Below are 20,114 nucleotides of genomic sequence, written 5' to 3'. Positions count from 1 at the left end.
GAGCAATGAAAGGGTTACGGGATGTTAGAATACTGAGGGGATGTTTTTGCATTGGGAGGAATGCCTCTCCCACTCCCAGACAAGTCAATCAGTAATCCATTTTACAACTTCAAAAATCTGGCAGATGGCGGAGATGGTCCAGTCACCCACAGGGAGCACATTGAAACAAGATGATTGCCCTCAACCTCATACTTCAGCAATGGCAGTCATTGGCTTGTGCATATCAGCACTCATAACAAGATGTGGAGCCTTGAATTGTCAATGCTCCTAAAATTAACTTTAGGAAGATGAATAACACCACCAATGGAAAGGAGCCTCAAGATTCATAAACCTAATTAAAGCTAATCACTACCTACGATAGTAAGCTACTATAAATATTCAGGTTTTACCCCGGAAACATTAGATCTAATGACAATCTCTCTGTTCACTAAAAGTAATAGGAAATTAAAGGATTAAGGTCAAAAGTTGTTTCTTTATTTACACTTGGACTTCAATGGAACACAATCCAGCACAAATTGGGGATCGCATAACTGGTTGCCATTTAGGTCATGCTTTATCTATTAAGCTATAGTGTGACAAGTGGCCAAAATAAAAGTGTCAACAGATCGGTCAAGAAAGATTTGGATTGGAGGCACAAAGAGTATATAAAGGTTCCTACATATACATGAGTATGGGTGGGGAGGGATTGGGTCAGTGGGATTAATTGTTGAGGCCCAGATACTCAACAGATTGTAAAACAAAGTCATTGTTAGCCACTCTTACTGTATTCAAATTTAGAACGGAAAACGCAAAGAAAAGTTATTTTTTCTCATTATATTCTTTTGTAAACCCTACACATGTAAATCATACACAAAAAAAATTTCAGGGTTTAATACCAACTCATCACTCAATGTTATTTATGAAAGCCTCCAGTAGGCAGCTCATTTGATCACCACTGGAGAACAATTATAGATTATGAAGGATATTTTGATCTGCCATGTCCAAGAATTATTTCTTTGTGTGTGGATCTGGGTACTGCGATATGGTAATTACTGTAGCAATTCAGTATAATAACTGTGTAAATCATAACATTTTGTTAGCATTCCTAACCTCGTATGGAAAACTGTCTTCTCTATCACAGTTTAGTCACTTAACTTACCCTTTGTTTTTGACATTTGCATTTTTCAAGTGAACATAGGAAGCTGGAAAAATTCCCTGCAAGAATAAAAATAAACGGTTATTTTTTTTTGAACTAGCTTTGTTACTTCCAAAACACATAAATTCAATATTAAGAAACAGTTACAAAAAAAATAGACTTGCAACAATTTGTTATCTTTGGATAGACTATTTGGTAATACTTGAGGTGCGATGGGTCAAACTAATTTTCTGCTCAACCCTGAAGCCTGTTGTGGATTTGACTTAGAAACATAGAAAATAGGAGCAGGAGTAGACCTTTGGGCCCCTCAAGCCTGCTCCACCATTCAACATGATCCTGCCTGATCCTCTATCTCCACACCATACTCCCATTATCTCCCCATACCCCTGGACAACTTCAGTGTCTATAAGTCTATTTCCTTCTTAACTATATTCAGACTTGGCCTCCACAGCCTTCTGTGGCAGAGAGTTCCACAGGTTCATCACCCATCCTCATCTCAGAACTAAATGGTCTGCCCTGTATCCTGAAACTGCAACGCCTTGTTCTCGACCTCACTAGCCAGGAGGAACATCATGCCCTGCATCCACTGTCCAGCTCTGCCAGAATTTTACATGTGCCAATGACATCCCCTCTTCTAACTTACAACCCATTGACTGCACAAGTTTTTTTTTTAAATAATCAAGATAGTATCCTGACTTTGGAGAGTAAAAATCATGGAAAAGATTCACTGCACTATGAAACGGTAGTTTAGGCAGTGGTAAAAGCAGACTACCTGGTATACACATCAGGGAGCAGTAGAAAACACAAAACTTTCTGATTGGATGGGCATTATAGCTCTCAAAATATTTGTCAACTTTCAGAAATAAGGCTCACAACACCAGGTTAAAGTCCAACAGGTTTATTTGGGATCACGAGCTTTCAGAGCACTGCTCCTTCATCAGGTGACTCACCTGATGAAGCAGCAGCACTCTCAAAATTTGAGATCCCAAATAAACCTGCTGGACTTTAACCTGGTGTTGGGAGGCTTCTTGCTGCACCCACCCTAGTCCAATGCCAGCATTTCCACCTCATAATTTTCAGAAAGTACAAGCGTAAATTTTTACTGGATATACATTCGGGATTCAAAGATTAAAAGGAGTTGATTTTAGAAATAAACCATTCGTTGCCATCCAGGTATAATAACATGAGAGGTCCAAACACGCATACCTTAATGCTTGGATTTTTTAAAACAAATCCTCTGTACCAGCCTAAAGAAGAAAACAAAATAGAAAAGACAAACATCACTTTGTATGTCAAATTGCATGAGCTGGAATGTACTTCAAAACAGGAGGTGACAAAAGTCTGCAGGGAACAGATACCACGATGCACCTATTATAGAACCCCTTAAAGTCTGTACACTCTCAGATTCTAAAGATCTTCTTTGCAAATTAAGGGCTCAGTTTGTTGTCGTAGTTTATGGACAAATGCTGGAGCAACTACAGGGGCAGGCAGATGTGCGATTAAAGACGAAATTCAAAAGTTGCCTTCCAAGTTGTGCCGTTCTGTTGCCAGTGTCTTGGACATGACATCACTCTGTTTGCCTCACCATAAAATCGCATTGATGAGTATAAAGCTGCCTGATTAGCATTGTAAATCTGAACTAAACTCACGATTGAAAATTAGAGCTAGTCCAAAGTGAAAGTCGGTCTGAAGTGAAGCGAGGAGTTTGTATTGAGGCTAGTTGAATGTCACATACATTCAATTCACATTCAATTCATGCTGGATTAACTGTCAAGACATGGCTTTAATAGTGTAGAACGTGTTAATTATGACCAATAAACTTCTCTGACATTAACTATTACAAGTGTGGAGACTCATTTCTTCAGAATACAATTATTGGATGGTTTAAACTGGAATATTATTCTAAATTTTCTTAAATGTGTCTTTCTTTCTCATTTGCTCCAATCTTTCAGCCTCCTTATTTTTCTGTACCTGATTTGACATTGAATTCACCCAAATTTAAACTTCCTTCCCATCAATGGCAGAATGATTAATACTGGGAATGCTCAAGGGGCCAACATCAGAGGAATAGGCACGTCTCAGAGAATTGTGGGGTTAGAGGAGATTCGGGAAACTTGAAAACAACGAGAATTTTAAAATTGAGGAGCCAATTAAGCAGGAATCAACATTGGTCAATGATTATAGAGAGATGGGTTAATGGGACTTGGTGCGAGTTAGGACAACAGCAGCAAAGATCTGCCTGGATTACATTGGAATAGTCAAATCTGGCGCGGTAACAAAGACAGGGGTCAGAGTTTCAGCAGCAGATGAGCTGAGGCAGTGGCAGTTTGATGATATTATGGAGATGGGAGTCAACGGTCTTTGTGCTGACACAGATGTGGTTGGAAGATCAACCCAGGGTCAAATATGAGAGCAAAGTTGTGAAGTGTTGCTCAGCCTCAGTTACGAGGTGAAGGGACGAAGTCAGTGTCTGACAAATGGAGTTTGTGCCAGGGCTGAAGACAAAGGCTTAGGTCTTCCCGAGGTTTTACTGAAGGGAGTTTCTGCGCATGGAGTACAGAAAGTCGAACAAGCCGCCTGATAATTAGGGATAGGTGGCAGATGTACACACAAAAACTGATGCTGTTATTTACGGATGATGTGGCTGAACTGAAACTTCAGCGAGCTTAAAAACTCAAATCGTATCGGGAAAAAAAAACAATTCAATTAAAATTGATTGGAATTTAACCACACTTCCATGATTAATAAAACATTTGCAACACATTGGCTCTGAGTTTGCACCCATCTCCACAGTGCAATTTGCTGAAATGAGCCAAACCAGAACAAAAAAAATTCAAGGAATTGCAACCACAAATTACAATCAACACAAAATGAGTTTGTGATCTTTTTGACCCAGATTGATTTAATCACAATGGCAAGTTAATGTTAATTGTGCCCAAACGCCGGCCTTTGAAGAGGCTTTTTAGGCACAAGGTCACTAATAAACATCCTGATAAAATATTTGAAATAGTTAAAATATCTACTTTACTCAGATAGAGACTGCACCAAACGGAACTAATAAATTGTTCTCTGTAGTTCTTTTGCTAAGAGTCATTTAAGGTCAGGTAAACCCGACACTCTATGAAAATGCTTATTTCTTCTGACAAATCCACTTCCAGTTGTATGATTAGAACTGCGCTGGCTTGCCAATAGTTCAATGACTTTGTTAACATTTTAAAATCATGGCTTTGCTTTATGTGCTAAAATGCAGCCGGACGGACTGTGCCAATTCATTCAACGTTTTACATTCCATGAAATGCAAATGGATTTGAACAGAAGCTTGAGCAAAACAAGATTCCTTGGCAAAATTCGTGCAAATTTGTGCACAAGTTGTATTCGGATCGCTGACTGCAGCCCAAGCAAAAATTCTCAGTCCATAACTTTTTCATTAGCTGCACAAGCAAACATGTTTCTGTTGACATGCTGATGAAGGCAAGTTTGAATTTATAAAAGAAGGTTTTCTAGTCGAGGATGTTACACTTTCCCCATTCTTTGGTTGTTACGGCAAACTTACCATCACATTTTTCCAGTATCTGAACTGTATCTCCCACTTCCAATGGTAAACCATGGGTAACTGTTCCCCGAAAACCAGATATCACTGAAAGAGGAGGAAATAAGAATGCTTTGGTTATTACACTTAAAATGTTATTCACTAAAACATTATCTATTAATAAAGTGCAAGTAAGTGTTATAAGAGTTATGGTTTTCCATATATCTGAGGCATGCTTACAGCGTTAAAATAGCATGATTCAACAGGATATATTTAGAACATGGTGACCAACTCTTGGGGAATAAATTAAGGGGAAATTCGGCAAATGAGCAGAGCGAGGGCTCTGGCAGACCTCTATGAGTGAGGAAGCACAGGTGCTGCCAACTCTGCATGAATGTGGGAACGAACCAGTGAGAGGAGAGTACATTGTTCATGTGAGAACTACTCATGGAAGAAATTCAATGTTGAGAACACGGGTCCAACAACATCTCGGATGCAGACAACCAGGATAATGCAGGATGAATGCCTCAGATGTGGGGCTGTCCCAGTAAGTCAGAGACAGTCACCCTGATTTAGGAACACAGGCACACATTGATCAGCATTACGTATGACAAACATTTTTCACTTTTGGATCATCTTAAATCTGTACAACCAATGGGGATTAAAATGGAAAAGTTGATAAATATGGAATCGAAAAAGAAAATGCTGGAAGTATTGGTCAGGCAGCATGATGTGTGGAGGGAGAAACAAAGGTGGCACTTCAGGCCGGCAACCTTTCATCATTTGTTGGTGGGGGTGGGATGTTCTGGTCTCCCCGTGGAGTGTTTCTGGGGGCGGGAGGTGGCACACTATTTGCAGGTGGTGGGATCTTCTAGCCCTGCCGCTGTCGTTGGGATTTCCCATTGACTGCACCCCTTGCCGCTGGGAAACCCCACTGCGGGGGGGTGTAACATTGGGCAGGGCCAGAAGATCCCGCTGGCACGAAACAGCGAAAAATTCCAGCCGTTAATTCTTCCTCTCTGCACAGACGTTCACTGATTTGTTCAGCGTTTGCAGCACTTCCTATTTTGATTGCTGATTTCCAGCATCTGCAGTATTCTGTTCATAAATATACATTTTGGCAAGCACGACTCGAACATGATATTCACATCATCATTAAAAGCAATGATCCATAAAGGGCGTCTCCACTTTGCAGATTCATATCAGAGCAGGAAAACTTCAGTCTGCAATAAAGCTCAAGTGTACCATTTAGTTAATTTAGTAAATGAGTGCTCAAGAGTTTGAAATCTAAACTAGGCTATTAAGCTCCAATGTTCTGAACGGGTAAAGATAATTACTCTGGTGAGAAATGTTTGACCTTCACTCCAAATGATGTACATGTCATACTTTCCTGGAGTGTCCAGTTTTGGATTCAACACTACATTTCATTTAACTTTTCATCTAAATTCTAAAATATAAACAGATACAATTTTTCCCTCTTTTTCTTCTGTATTTTATTTCAGAGCCATGAGGGGTTACTGAAAGTCTTATCATTTTTCACCCTGCTCAGATTTCTCGAGTTGGGATTTGATAATGGTGGCAACTCATTAAAAAAAAGGTTCTCAAAAACATAATACGTTTAAAGTAATAATAACATAATACGTTTAAAGTAATAATAAAGAGCTATCCCTGTTGACCGATTATCCGGTTATGAACACATTTGCAGTCTGTGGGAACTTGCTGTGCACAAATTATTGCTGCAATTTCTACAGTAATTACACATTGAAAGAGATTAATTGGTCACAAAGCTGGCTATCAAGCACTTTGGGATACACTGAAGCTCTGAAAGGTGCAATGTCATTCGCATCTTTTCTTCTTAGCAATAGCCAAGAAAGTAATTATCTGCGCAATACTGGCCACGTGATTTCCAGATTTTGCTGCAGAAATTTTAAGTTTGAAACAACACAGATGCCAAATCAAGTTCAGTGAATTACGTAGTTCATACCATCACAAGTGCTCAATTCTTTGCTCTCAATGACCGTCATAAAGCTATCACCCGAAAAGGTTACTGAAGGCAGAAAACAAAGGGCACTTTGGTCAAGGTCATCTCCTTTGTCATGTTGTTCCACAGGAAAACGTACACCTTGGAGACCATCTCAATGACGAGTGGATCTCAAGAGTATTGCCGTTCAGCAATCCAAAAAGCACTGTTTAATTGGCAAAGGTGCAGTTAATTATGAAGGTTCTTTTGCAAAGCTCAATTTTCCCAGGCCAAACCTAGCAATTCTTTGCTGCTCTAAGGAATTCATATTTGCTGCATCAAAAAAATTTCTACTACTGTGCCAACGTACTTTAAAACGGGCATAATTCAGGTCATGTTCCCCTGCAAACGAGAGTTGTGTTTTGTCACTTCCAAACATGTGACACAAATTATCATTGTTACAACTGAGATTCATAAGTTTGTTATATTTTAGAACAGTGTCTTTAGTTTAAGGTAAATGGAGGTAGTTGGGTGACCTGTTCTGAAGTCTGCCTGGCAGCAAGCCCAGTGGTTTCATTGTTAGAGATTAAAGGGGGTCAAGATTGCTTTACTGGGGAAACAAGGGCAGGAGCCTGTGTACTAACAGTGGATAGACTAAAAGTCTCCAAAGTCTCAGGAAAGTGTTGAGAATATCAGGTTGTAAACACTGCTTTAAACTCTCCCTTTGCTTCTAAGTTAAAAGAGGGTTAGGAGAGGTCAGGTCTCAAAGATAGTTAATCAGCATTTTTGCCTGGATACATGGTCCATGTGATTCACAATGCCATGCAGATTGGCATGGAGGGGGCAAAACTAAGATATCACAGAAAACTCTCAGTTCATTGGCCAGGGTCAGCAGAGTAGCTATTGGCAGCAAGACACAATGGTGCACAATGCAGGAATGTAGGTGGGAGCTCGCACTTTCATTGAAAAGATGGAATTCATGAATAGTTAAAACAAGGCTGTGGAATTCCCCCAACTTGCACTTGAGTCAATCACCAGGGGAAAAGAACTCGCTGTGAAAGACAGTTCTGAGATTTAAAGTCCCGAGGCTAAGAAAGGAAAATAACAGAAATAAACCCTCAGCAGCTAAGAGTCACCTTGGGCTGATACAAGAATTGAATGCCTCCGTAACGGTTAGCATTAAGTATATCTGTGAAGTGTGTTTATGGTTGTGCTGAACAAAGGGTAAGGTTCTGATTTGTGGTTTCAAGCATATGTTGCCGACAAAGACAGTACTTTTAATCTTTGGTTACAGTAGAAGTCTTAAAACATTAAATCTTGTTGCGTGACCTTTTCTGCCATTAACCAGAGGTTCGCCTTCCTTTTTTAAAAAAAGTTACTGATCTCCATTATTGGTCTCAGAGATCACAATGGGACGCATTATTCAATCCAATGTCATCAAAACTATGCATTTCCCAGAAAGCAAACTTGTCTGTACAATACACAGTGTTGGTATTTCTCAACACAGATCAATATTATTTTGGATGGCCCCTGATCTTGGGTTATACTTTGGCACCGTCGCCAAACACCCAAGATGAAATATGAAAAATGCATTACAGACAGCAATGGAATTCAATCGTCTTGAAGTCACACAACCTTGCAATTTTCTAGGATTAAAATTACTTCATATATAAAACACCAAGTTGCCTTTTTAATAGAAAAACAGCAGGAAGAACAGGATAGTCAAGTAAAATGGTCACCGAAGACTCGCACATAAAGCAGTCTAAAGGTCTTTCAAGGATGAGTTTCGGGAGGGAGTTAGTGAGCTGACTAGAGATGGGCGAATGCACTGGAACCGAGAGTCAAGACTGAAAGATATGGGATGGGTCATCTCCTGAAATTTTGTGAGGTAGTTTGGCCAGAGCACGCCAGGTGAGATTACACCATCCATTCTGACCATGTCCCAGTAAATTCATGGAGTTATTCATGAATAGAAACTCAAAATCAGTACAAACCCAGATAGTTCCCTTCTTGCATAAAAGCAAAATACTGCAGATGCTGGAATCTGAAACATAAACAGAAAATGCTGGAGGATTGGGCATTTTACAGCCTTTCGGACTGAACATTGAGTTCAACAATTTCAGAGCATGAACGCTCTCCTCCACCTTCACCCCATTTCCATTTATTTTATTCCATTTTGTCTCTTCTTTTCATCCCATTCACCCATTTTTATCACTCTTATTTCTCACTTCCATTTTTCCACTTCCGCTCTCCATCTTGCCCCCCTCGCATCACCCCCACACCCGCCACTTCAGGGCGTCTGTCTTAACCATCTGTACCCCTGTTCTGCCATTCACACATTCTGATCATTTAATGGACACTTTTAGCATCTTTCTCAGCTTTCTTCATCCTGATTTACATTCCCTTTGTCCAATTACAGCCCCCACCCCGCCACCCTAATAAATCTCTTCTGATTTTCTTTGCTCTGACAAAGGATCAATCAGATTCGAAATGTTGGCTTTATTCTCTCTCCACAGATTTTTTTAAAATACTTTTCCAATTCAATCAAATCAAATCCAATTCAGAGTCTCAAGTTGAGACATTTCAGATCCAGGCTGACAAGACAGGGTGAGCGACCAAAATCACCCAGTCCTGGGCCTGATCTACATGAGCCAAGCTGATTGGAGAAGGGGGAGGTTCCTCCTCCAAGACTTGAGCTCATTTGCATCTTAGCCAAAAGGCCGAGATGCCGCTTTTAAAAATTGCTTCATATGAAACATATGAAGCTTCAATGTAACCTAATGACCTCAACCAAGTGCAGCATCCTATCCATACTACACTTGATCTTAGCCAAAAGGCCGAGAAGCTCTCTCCACAGATACTGTAAGACCTGCTGAGATTTTCCAGCATTTTCTGTTTTTCCAGTTCCCTTCTTGCAGTGGTTTAAAGAATCTACAACCACATTTACAAACACAATTTCAAATTTGTTAAATAATACACGTGACACGAAAAGCATTTCAAGTATATAAATAATCAATATCTAAATAAAGGAACTAAGTGCAAAACACCACCACAGAATGCTTTCAGAGAACAGACCTCAAGATGAAAATGTTTATAGCTGTCGTAGTCACAAACATGCCCAAGCCTCCTACATCATTAAGATGTTTTAATTCACTGAGCAAACTATGCCTAAGGAGGAAAATGATTATAATGAAAATGAAAAGCTCTGGTCTTCGCAAGATTGATCCTCTGTCCCAAAGCCACACAAAACCAGTTGAACATTGCCATCAGCGAAAATCAGTCAATATTCACTCGATTAAAAATGTGATTGGGCAAGTTCAAGTGAAAAACAAGGTTAAATATGCAATGAGAGATGAACAGATATGGGGGCCTGTTCCTTACTTATAAATGACATTACTAACCAAAATAATCACAGAGGCATACCAATTCCAGTAACGTGCCTCATCTACAAGTTGACCACAAAACTGGGATTATAGAATTCTGCTGTACACTTGGCAGAATTCAAAAGTACCCGGTTTGGGATTACTCTCTCTCTCTCCACCCCCCACACCTCCACCAGGTCACAGCCTCCATTTTTCAATAAGTAACTTAACCCCCGATGCCCCAGAGCCTCCCCACTACGGGGCACAAGTCAGGAGCGAAATTGAATATTCTCCACTTGATTGCTCAGTGCAGTTACAACACTTAAGAAGCTCAACATCCCAGATATGATTTTTCCAACATCACCTGTCGTCCAGGTGATTGACTGCATCTGCACATGACATTTCACACCCCCTGCCACCTTTCACTGATCAGTGCACTCGAACCTCATCACTCACCCAGCATCATTCCGATACTCAGGAATCGCCCCGAAGAGGCTTAAACACCTCACCCATGCTTACCTGCCAATAACCCCAGCCATGAAAACACCCAAACTGCTATGACAATCATATCACGCAAACACATGCTCATTTTGCCCTCTCTCTTGCAGGTAGCCCACAATCGGAAAGGGACCCACAGGGCTGGCTGAGGACCAGTCTGCCAGCATTCCCTTAACACACTGGAAAAGATGGTGCATAGAATCATCAGAATAATGCCTCATCCCCAACCTTACCCCTATTACATTTGTGCTTTCAGATTAGTCTTGAATTGCTGCCAGGTCAGGCACTGCAGCTTCATGAGAAAGGGCTAGAGTGAGCAGCAGATTGCTGAAGGAGAAATACCATCACTTGGCTTGTCATACTCAATCCATAAGACCATAAGACATAGGAGCAGAATTAGGCCACTCGGCCCATCGAGTCTGCTCTGCCATTCAATCATGCCTGATATTTTTCTCATCCCCATTCTCCTGCCTTTTCCCCATAACCCCTGATTCCCTTATTAATCAAGAACATATCTATCTCTGTCTTAAAGACACTCAATTACCTGGCCTCCACAGCCTTCTGCGGCAAAGAGTTCCACAGACTCAACGCTCTCTGGCTGAAGAAATTCCTCCTCATCTCTGTTTTAAAGGATCGTCCCTTTAGTCTGAGGTTGTGCCCTCTGGTTCTAGTTTTTCCTACTAGTGGAAACATCTCCAGGTCCACTCTATCCAGGCCTCGCAGTATCCTGCAAGTTTCAATAAGATCCCCCCCTCATCCTTCTGAACTCCAACGAGTACAGACACAGAGTCCTCAACCGTTCCTCATGCGACAAGCTCTTCATTCCAGGGATCATTCTCATGAACCTCTTCTGGACCCTTTCCAAGGCCAGCACATCCTTCCTTAGATATGGGACCTAAAACTGCTCACAATACTCAAGATAGGGTCTGACCAGAGCCTTATACAGCCTCAGAAGTGCATCCCTGCTCTTGTTTTCGAGCTCTCTCGACATGAATGCTAACATTGCATTTGTCTTCCTATCTGCCACCTGAACGTGCAAGTTAACTTTAAGAGAATCTTCAACAATGATACCAAAGTCCCTTTGTGTTTCTGATTTCCTAAGCATTTTCCCATTTAGAAAATAGTCTATGCCTCTATTCCTCCTTCCAAAGTGCATAACCTCACACTTTTCCACTCTGTATTCCATCTGCCACTTCTTTGCCCATTCTCCTAACCTGTCCAAATCCTTCTGCAGCCTCCCTCTTTCCTCAATATTACCTGTCCCTCTACATATCTTTGTATCATCCGCAAACTAAGCAACAGTGCCTTCAGTTCCTTCCTCCAAATCGTTAATGCATATTGTGAAAAGTTGTGGTCCCAGTCACCCACTCAGATACTAGCACTGTGTGTACCTCAGAGGTTAGTGTATGCTAACCTGTCTGGATGGATGGGAAGAGTGGGCTGCAGCCAGGACAGGGGGATAAAAGGTCAACCTGTGTGCAAACTCCCAGAGGGAGAAGATACACACCAGGTTCTGCTGGAGGTCACTGTGTTGAGGCAGATTAGAGGAAAACACGAATGATGCACACAAAGATTCTTGCTGCATTAGTAACCTTAGCAGAGAGCCTCCAGTCATTCGTTCAGAACAAGATGATCAACTCTAGCATGGTACAGGGCATCATGCAGAGATCACCTTTTCCAGCATGGAAGTGGTGGCACCTTCATGACACCACAGTCAGACCAACACACGTGGCTGCTGTCAGCTTCGACTGAAATGCAGGCAGAGCGTGTGTGTCTTAGTATTTTTTGTAATCCAAGCTCAGATAGAGGTCATGAGATCCCGAGTATGCAAGTTCAGACTGGTGTTCTTTAGGCACTGACAGCATCCATTCTACTGCAAAACTCAATGTTCAACAGACAATGGAGGTTCCCGCAGCAGCCCATCATGATGTGCTCCAGGAGACTGTGAAGATGGTGGAGGTGCTACAGCTGGGGAGTGGAAATGATGAGAGCATGATCCTGCTGTCCCCTCTCAGAATGTCGGCATTCATGCTCCCACCATTTTCAGGTCACCAATGCCTTTGCTGCTGCCTTTCAGCCCGCTTCCCCAGATTGCTGTCACTTGTACCAAGGTGGTGCAATCCAACCAGGTTCTCAAGGCACAGAGCTGCTCAAGAGCAAACTTAAACGTCATCCGCAGTGTCACGGTCAAAAGCCTTCCAGCAGCCCTGTGGCTTCAACTGGAGTAGCATTGCATGGAGCATTAGAACAACTAAAGGCATCCCTGGGACCTGCATTAAGGAGATATGCGAAGTTGATTTTTTTTGTATTACTGGTGTTAAGATTTTTGTTGCTGGCCTCTCTCTATTGGATGATGTTAGCCAAGGGAATTTTGTGATGGGGTGTCTGAAATTGATGTACGGTTAAGGAATGGAGGGTTCATGTTGTGGGTGGGGAAGCTTCCTTCAACTGAAGCAGGTCGCTCTTGTTCCAAAGCAGCATCGGAGTGTCTCCCTCCCTTCCAAGTTGACTCTGGGTCTGAGGAGGTAATGACTGGTCCCTCATTATAGTAACGTTGCATTGGGTGCAGCACTCCATCACAAACATGAACATCCATGTTCAGGTTCAGGTGTGGAATGCACTGTCTGGAAGTGTGGTGGAGGCAGGTTCAATCGAGGCATTCAAGAGGGCATTAGAGAACTATTTGAATAGAAACAGTGAGCAGGGGTATGGGGAAAAAACAGGGGAACGGCACTAAGTCATGATACTAGTTTGGAGTGTTGGTGCAAACATTGTAGACAAAATGGCCTTCGGCGCCATAACAATTTTGTGATCTGGTTGGAGTGGTTTGAGATTCCAAGTCATTGAGAAGCAGGTGGCACGACTCTGAAGCACAAGTTCCCGAGACATTGCTCTTGCCTCATTACAATGTGGGATTGTTGCTCCGAGAAGACTCTTTATGGGCCTTAAATACAGGGCCTTCCTTTGCACGTCCTGCTCGTGTTGCAGAGAAAGTAGCACAGCAAAAACTGCCCCCGTACCAATGCAAGACAATGTTATTTTCTGCCTTCCTGTGGACAGCAAAACCCTCCAATCTATTCCTGCAACTCACCAGTACTTCACCGCAAACTGCCTGTGCACAAGCAAGCCAAAAGCACCTCAGCTGCAACTTGCTCAGTGCTCTTGAAATAACCCCAGAACATGGCCCACCTTGCTTCACCATGCTGGTTATTTCAGGAGTAAGTGCCTGCACACAAGTTGACCAATTTGGGTTTCCTGGCTCTGCATCACAATCTCACTTTTTCAGCACCTTTGGGCACACACAGGGGACACGCCTGGGTGCATCACTCCAGCTCACTAACACCACACGGGCAGCTGTCAATAGCATTTCACATGCAAGAAAACCTCAGGTGTAGCTTCATACTGTCACGACAAGCAGCACTATGCAAATGAATTTAGTGCTTCAAACATTTTCATTGCCCTACACGTGCACAGATGATATCTTTTCTATAAAGCAGAAATAACCCGTCTTCACAACTTTTGTTTGCAACAATCCATTTTTAGAAAATTCAGAATTCGATTAATGCATCAATTGTTCAATGGACTAAGCTAGAGAAAATAATTCAATGCATGTCAAGAAAGATGTGACCAACTTGCTCTTAAAACTCAGAGCTGTAGCAACCATTTTAAAAGAAACATTGAAGATAGGAGGAGGCCATTCAGCCCTTCAAGCCTGCTCCGCCATTCATCACGATCATGGCCAATTGTCCAACTCAATAGCCTAATCCTACTTTCCCCCCATAACCTTTCATCCCATTCGCCCCAAGTGCTATATCTAGTCGCCTCTTGAATACATTCAATGCTTTGGCATCAACTACTTCCTGTGGTAATGAATTCCACAGGCTCACCACTCTTTGGGTGAAGAAATGTCTCCTCAATTCCATCCTTAATGGTCTACCCTGAATCCTTAGACTGTGATCCCTGGTTCTGGACTCCCCCCATCATCGGGAACATCCTCCCTGCATCTACTCTGTCTAGTCCTATTAGAATTTTAAGTCTCTATGAGATCCCCCCTCATTCATCTTAACTCCAGTGAAAACAATCCTAACCTAGTCAATCTCGCCTCATACATCAGCCCCGCCATCCCTGGCATTAGCCTGGTAAATCTTCGCTGCACTCCTTCGAGAGCAAGAACATCCTTCCTCAGAAAAGGAGACCAAAACTGCACACAATATTCTCGGTGTGGCCTCACCAAGACCCTGCATAATTGCAACAACACATCTCTGCTCCTGTACTCGAAACCTGTTTTATTGTTTGTTTATAGGAATAGACAGATGACAGAGAGGGGAATGAAAGACATACATGGTATGAATAGACTTTGAGAAGAGAAACAGTGTTAGATACACTCTAGGAAGTGTGGAAGGGTTGGCAAGGAGCAAAGGAGGAGTGAGGGAGAGAGAGGTAAAAATTGAAATCAGTGATAACATTCTCACCTTAAAATAATTCTTAATGTGTAGCCCCAAACTCTCAGTATAAAACACTTTGTACATCACCCAACTCATTTCCACGTGGTTACTTTTTGTAAAGTTGAGTTAAAAGGTGGAAGTAAAATAATTTCTTAAGAGCTAGAAATGTAATCCAAGAAAGACATTGGCAATGAAGGCTTTATAAATTATCCAAGAAACTGAGAAACCAAACAATTCCATCAACAATTGGCAAGCTTTACATTCTAATAAGCATCAAGTAACAACTTGCATAATTTTCACATCATGGTAACAAATCCAGAGAATTAATCATGGGACTAAAACATTCCTTTCTTCACAACATCAAACACAAATTGAACACACAAGGTCACTGCATCTCCACACAACTGTCTGGTAGCTTGCAGAAGGTCACCCATGCTGTCACCAACCAACTGACATCTTAAGTCAACGGAACATCCATATTATTGTGCACGAATTGCCCTGTTAATGAAAAATTTTGCTTCCTTCCCATACAACCCATTTATTTCCGAATTCACTTTGTTGAACAATGACTGGATTGGTGCAAGAAATCTCCACAATACATGGATGTAGCTTTCAGATAACATGAAATGCACATACATGCAACATTCTGATTACAAAATCCATCACAAACTGTAGATAAGGAGATATACGCATATACCACAAGTACACGCATGTATAAAAATCTTGCGTCCTAGATTTTGCCAAAAGAACTCACGAGAATCATTTCTATTTAATTCCTTTTTCCACGATTTGTTTTCAGAATGGCAAAGTCAGGTTGTTCTCTCACCTTGCCACAGTGCTACAGATTCTGGAATTGTCTTTAGTATTTCCCAATACTCTTTCTAATATTACTGGACTTCTGAGAGAGCTGGGTTACTGGATGGTATATTTTATCGCTGGCCTAATATTTTATCAAACCAAGAGCCCCATTCATAGTCCATAAATGTTTTTTTACTTTGTTCATTGGCACTTCCATGATGAGTCCACAATTATACTCTATTTCTCTATGTTGTCTTGTACAATTCAGTATTTTTCCTCAATCTTTTGGCAGTGATGGCTATATTTATTTTGCTCATGATTGGAAAGCACAAAAAAAAGCGCCATTTACATTGTGGAATACAGGTGGAGCTGACAGAGATGAAGTGACTTCACAACAACTAATGTGCCTAATGTGGCAGAGTTGATGTAACATATTGATGCTCAGTGTACAAAGGCAGCCTGCTGACACTGAATTTGGCACACTCATCACTGCACCTCAGACTGATCGGAAATGGGTTTGTATATCCAGCTCCTCAAATGGATACCTCCGATAGTCACTCACTGCATGTGCCAATGCTTGCACCAATATAGCATCCGGTGCGGTTCGTCCCATATTGTGCATGCATGCTGTGAACTTTATTCAGCAGTGACAAGGGCACACACAAAGCCCAAAGGACAAGAGCTAACCAGCCTAATTTCTTGCCCGACAAATTTTGACAAACTCAAGGCACGCAGTGTGCAATCTTGGAAATGATATGCTTACAAATGGTCAGCAATATACAATCCATATACTAACAACTAGCTTGTTGTTCATGTTAGCAACAGCAAGACAAAAATCATGCCTGCAAAAATAACCTTCACTCGGTTCCAATTCAAGTGAAAAGGATGAAGAAATTTGACTTTGAATCTCTCCATTAGTAATTTGTTTCCCCAACAGCAGAATTTTAAACTTTATCCATGGGCACTCCAGGGGCCAATTCCTCCCAACGATAAAAAGGTTTGTAACTTAAATCCTGCAGACTATTTCTACCCTAATTTAACATTTCAAAATCCAATCCACGAATAAGGTTGGTGAGATGTACCATCCCAACCTTGTTTATTTTCTGCAGTTAGTTAACATTCAAACAAAACAGAGCATCTGAAGAAAGCAACAGTGGCTCTGTTGCAATGCAAAGGCAAACACACTTTGTCAGACAGCTACAAATCTGAACGCAATTTAAAATTGAGAGTAAACTTAATCTGTCCTCAGGGCACATACAACACCCAAAGGAACAGGAGCCAACCAGCGGCACGGTGGCACAGTGACTAGCACTGCTGCCTCAGGGCACCAGGGACCCGGGTTCGATCCCTAGCTTGGATCACTATCTGTGCAGAGTCTGCACTTTCTCCCCATGTCTACATGGGTTTCCTCTCGGTGCTCCGGTTTCCTCCCATAGTCCAAACGATTTGCTGGTTAGGTGCATTGGCCATGCTAAATTCTCTGTGTCGCTGGAGTGTGGTGACTTAAGGATTTACACAGCAACTTCAATGCAGTGTTAATGTAAGCCTACTTGTGACACTAATAAATAAACTTATAAAATTTACAATTTCTTGCCTGACATTTTTGACTAACTTAAAAGTCACGCATCATGCAATCTCTAATGCTGCTGCCCATTTCTATCATTTCAGAGGTTTACATTCATCGGTTCCTTGTGAGACTTATACTGCCATGCAGCAATCCATTTTAGGGATTTTAATGGGAGGCAGGAGACTGGAAAATAACAGGAGCTGCCCACCAGTTCCATTGCAGAAAAGGGCTCTTCCCTGATGAGGGATGTCAGGACAGCTCTGATAGGGATTTTAGAAAAATCTGGAAGGAAGTGTCCCACCCCCATCCTCCCAGCTAAACGCATCAAGCAAGATTCACAAACATGCATTAAAACTTCATTTAGAACTATTCATTTATAACTCCATTTATAACTATTAAGTGGCTGGTGCCCATAAAAGGTAATAACAGTCAAATGCAAAATTGTAAACTCTCTCTTTCATAGTTAGTGCTTAAAACTAAGCTTGTAGATTCCTTCAATGTCACAACAAGCTAATCCAGTAATTACCTCAGACAGAAAAAAACAGGAAATGCCAAGTTCGATCCTCACCTTTTTGACTGCTTCTTGTTGTAACGGGTAATTCAAGTTTATTTATTGGTCTCACAAGTAGGCTTTACATTAACACTCCAATGAAGTTACAGTGAAAGTCCGCTAGTCGCCACATTCCGGCGCCTGTTTGGGTACATTTCAGTGTTTTGGGCTACGGAGAAAGTGTGGGCACTGGGTGAAATTATATAGTTATCAACAATGATGTCCCCAAGGCCAGCCTATCAACATTCAGTCAAAGATCACTTGGATAATGTATTAAAGGCCAATCAGTGCTTATTGAACCTTGCATCAGCAAGGAGCTAAAATACTTTTGTAAACTTCGATTCCTTTAAATTATCTACTATCATCTGTAATATTTGGAACTCCATACTTTTGTGAAAATTCTTTAATTGCCAACAGCAAACACCAAAAGAAGCAGCACAGTTGATGGCACAGCGAAACTGGGGGAGCAAGAGGGTACAAGCAGTGTCGAATTACAGTTAATCACAATATCACTGGCACTTTGCAGAGAGTAATCAGAGTTTAAACAAACTGGTTAGAAACTGGATTTGAAGAATTGAACGGCAATTGCTGAGGGAAGTGAACACAAAGATGAACGGCATTCCAGCTTTCAAGGATCTTGAAGAGAAAGAACCAGTTTGAGATTTGATGAGATTGACAGTGAGACTGCAACCAAAAAAAGGAGGATGGTTATTTTTCATTCTTTCCTTCTTGGGATTTATTACCCATCCCCAATTGCCCTTGAGCAAGTGCTGGTGAGCCACTTACAACTGAGATGCTGGCCAGTTACAGAACACAATGGGCCAAACGGCCTCCTTCTGCATTGCAGCAATGATGTGATTGTGTGTCAGGAAACAGAGGTTGTTTTAAATTATCTATATTTGTATTTGTGGATATCAGAAGTAAGGTATAGCTTTAAGTTTAATTTTGTGTTTCTGTATTGAAAGAGTTAATGATATCAGTTTGGTTTCGCTACGTGCATGGTAATGAGGGCTTACTACATGAAAGCAGTTAGGGTTTAAAGAAAAAATAGGCTGTTGGTTAGCAACCAGAGGCTACTTAGGGGGCAGAAAGAACTTTTGAGTTAGTTATAAACTGGAAGCACGAGAAGCTAGACAAGACAAGGAAGCTGCAGAGAACAAACTTCCCAAAGGAACAAAATAAAGTCCCAAAAACCAGAGAGTGGGTCAAAACAAATTAAGGAACAAGAACTTGAACAAGGTCCTGTTTGGTGAAGTTATGGTAAAAAGCAGATAAAGTGCTGAGTTAAAGAGACAGCTACAAGAATTAGATTTCAAATCGGCAAGGTAAGAAGCCAGGCATTTGAAGTAAATGAAAAGTTTAGTGACACCTGAATACAACCTGTGAAGCATTGGTGTTATGTTTCCATAGCTGGCTATCTGAGAGATTGTGTGGAAACTTGAATACAACGGCAATCCAAGGTAGAGGAACACTGAAAGGAGAAGCTGAAATCCTGGAGGTGGCTCCTTGGTCAGGGCATCTGAAAGAAAGCGCTGTTTGGGGGAAGATTCCAAGCATGTTCTTTGAGAGTACAGTTTGGAAACATGAAAGACAAAGTTCCTGTGAGACCAGATGGCTCGCAGTGTGACAAACATCCAAGGGGATTTAATGAGAAATCTACAGAAGTTGTGTTGGGTGGCATCTTTCACCTGGTTTTAGAGTGTGGGGTGTCTGACCACAGTAGGCCTATTGGTTTATGTGGACTGTATACTTACTGAGAACTTTAAAAGGATAAGATAAAGTTTTTACCTTGTGTTATCCCTATAAATCTGTGTACATCTGTAAAGATAGAGCTAAGGTGAAGGAGTCATGCATTATAGTTAATATTTTCTTGTTTAATAAATATTTTATTTTGTTAAAAGTTAATTGTTAGTCCTGAGACTATATAGTAAATACTATATAGTTATAGTAAATGGCAAATTCCAGAAGAAGCGCAACTCCCCAAAGAAATAGGAGAGACCCAGTTATGTCAGGTCTCTGCCATTTTACACATTAACCCATCAGGGGTATAACCACTCTACGCTGCTTGCAAGCTAAATGACAGGTTGGGAATACAGAGACCCTCAAGTCAGTTACTCTCCTGACTGGATGTCTATTACTGGTAGTTGTGACACATCCAGGTGTACTAGCATTCACAAAAGGATGCTTTGGCTCCACTGATGGGGTCCAAATCATGTCAAGTGGTGCGGACTTGTGAATCGAAAATTTATATCTTTTGATTTTTTTTTAAG

The 20,114-nt window shown here is 41.3% G+C and overlaps 1 protein-coding gene across 1 annotated transcript in view; it reads right to left on the bottom strand.

Moving 5' to 3' along the window:
* The window catches only part of LOC144499054 (dedicator of cytokinesis protein 4-like), a 386,914-nt gene that overhangs the window by 288,729 nt on the left and 78,071 nt on the right, over positions 1-20,114 (bottom strand). Inside the window, exons 2-4 of the mRNA XM_078221109.1 lie at positions 4,689-4,772; positions 2,342-2,382; positions 1,139-1,194 (exon numbers count right to left, since the gene is read on the bottom strand). Of these exons, the coding sequence (XP_078077235.1) occupies positions 1,139-1,194; positions 2,342-2,382; positions 4,689-4,772 (181 nt within the window). The remainder of the gene's footprint in view (positions 1-1,138; positions 1,195-2,341; positions 2,383-4,688; positions 4,773-20,114) is intronic.

Source organism: Mustelus asterias, chromosome 9 (assembly GCF_964213995.1).
Source record: "Mustelus asterias chromosome 9, sMusAst1.hap1.1, whole genome shotgun sequence".
Taxonomy (NCBI): domain Eukaryota; kingdom Metazoa; phylum Chordata; class Chondrichthyes; order Carcharhiniformes; family Triakidae; genus Mustelus; species Mustelus asterias.
Note: the sequence above shows the minus strand (reverse complement) of the source record. Positions and strands in the feature narration are given on the sequence as shown.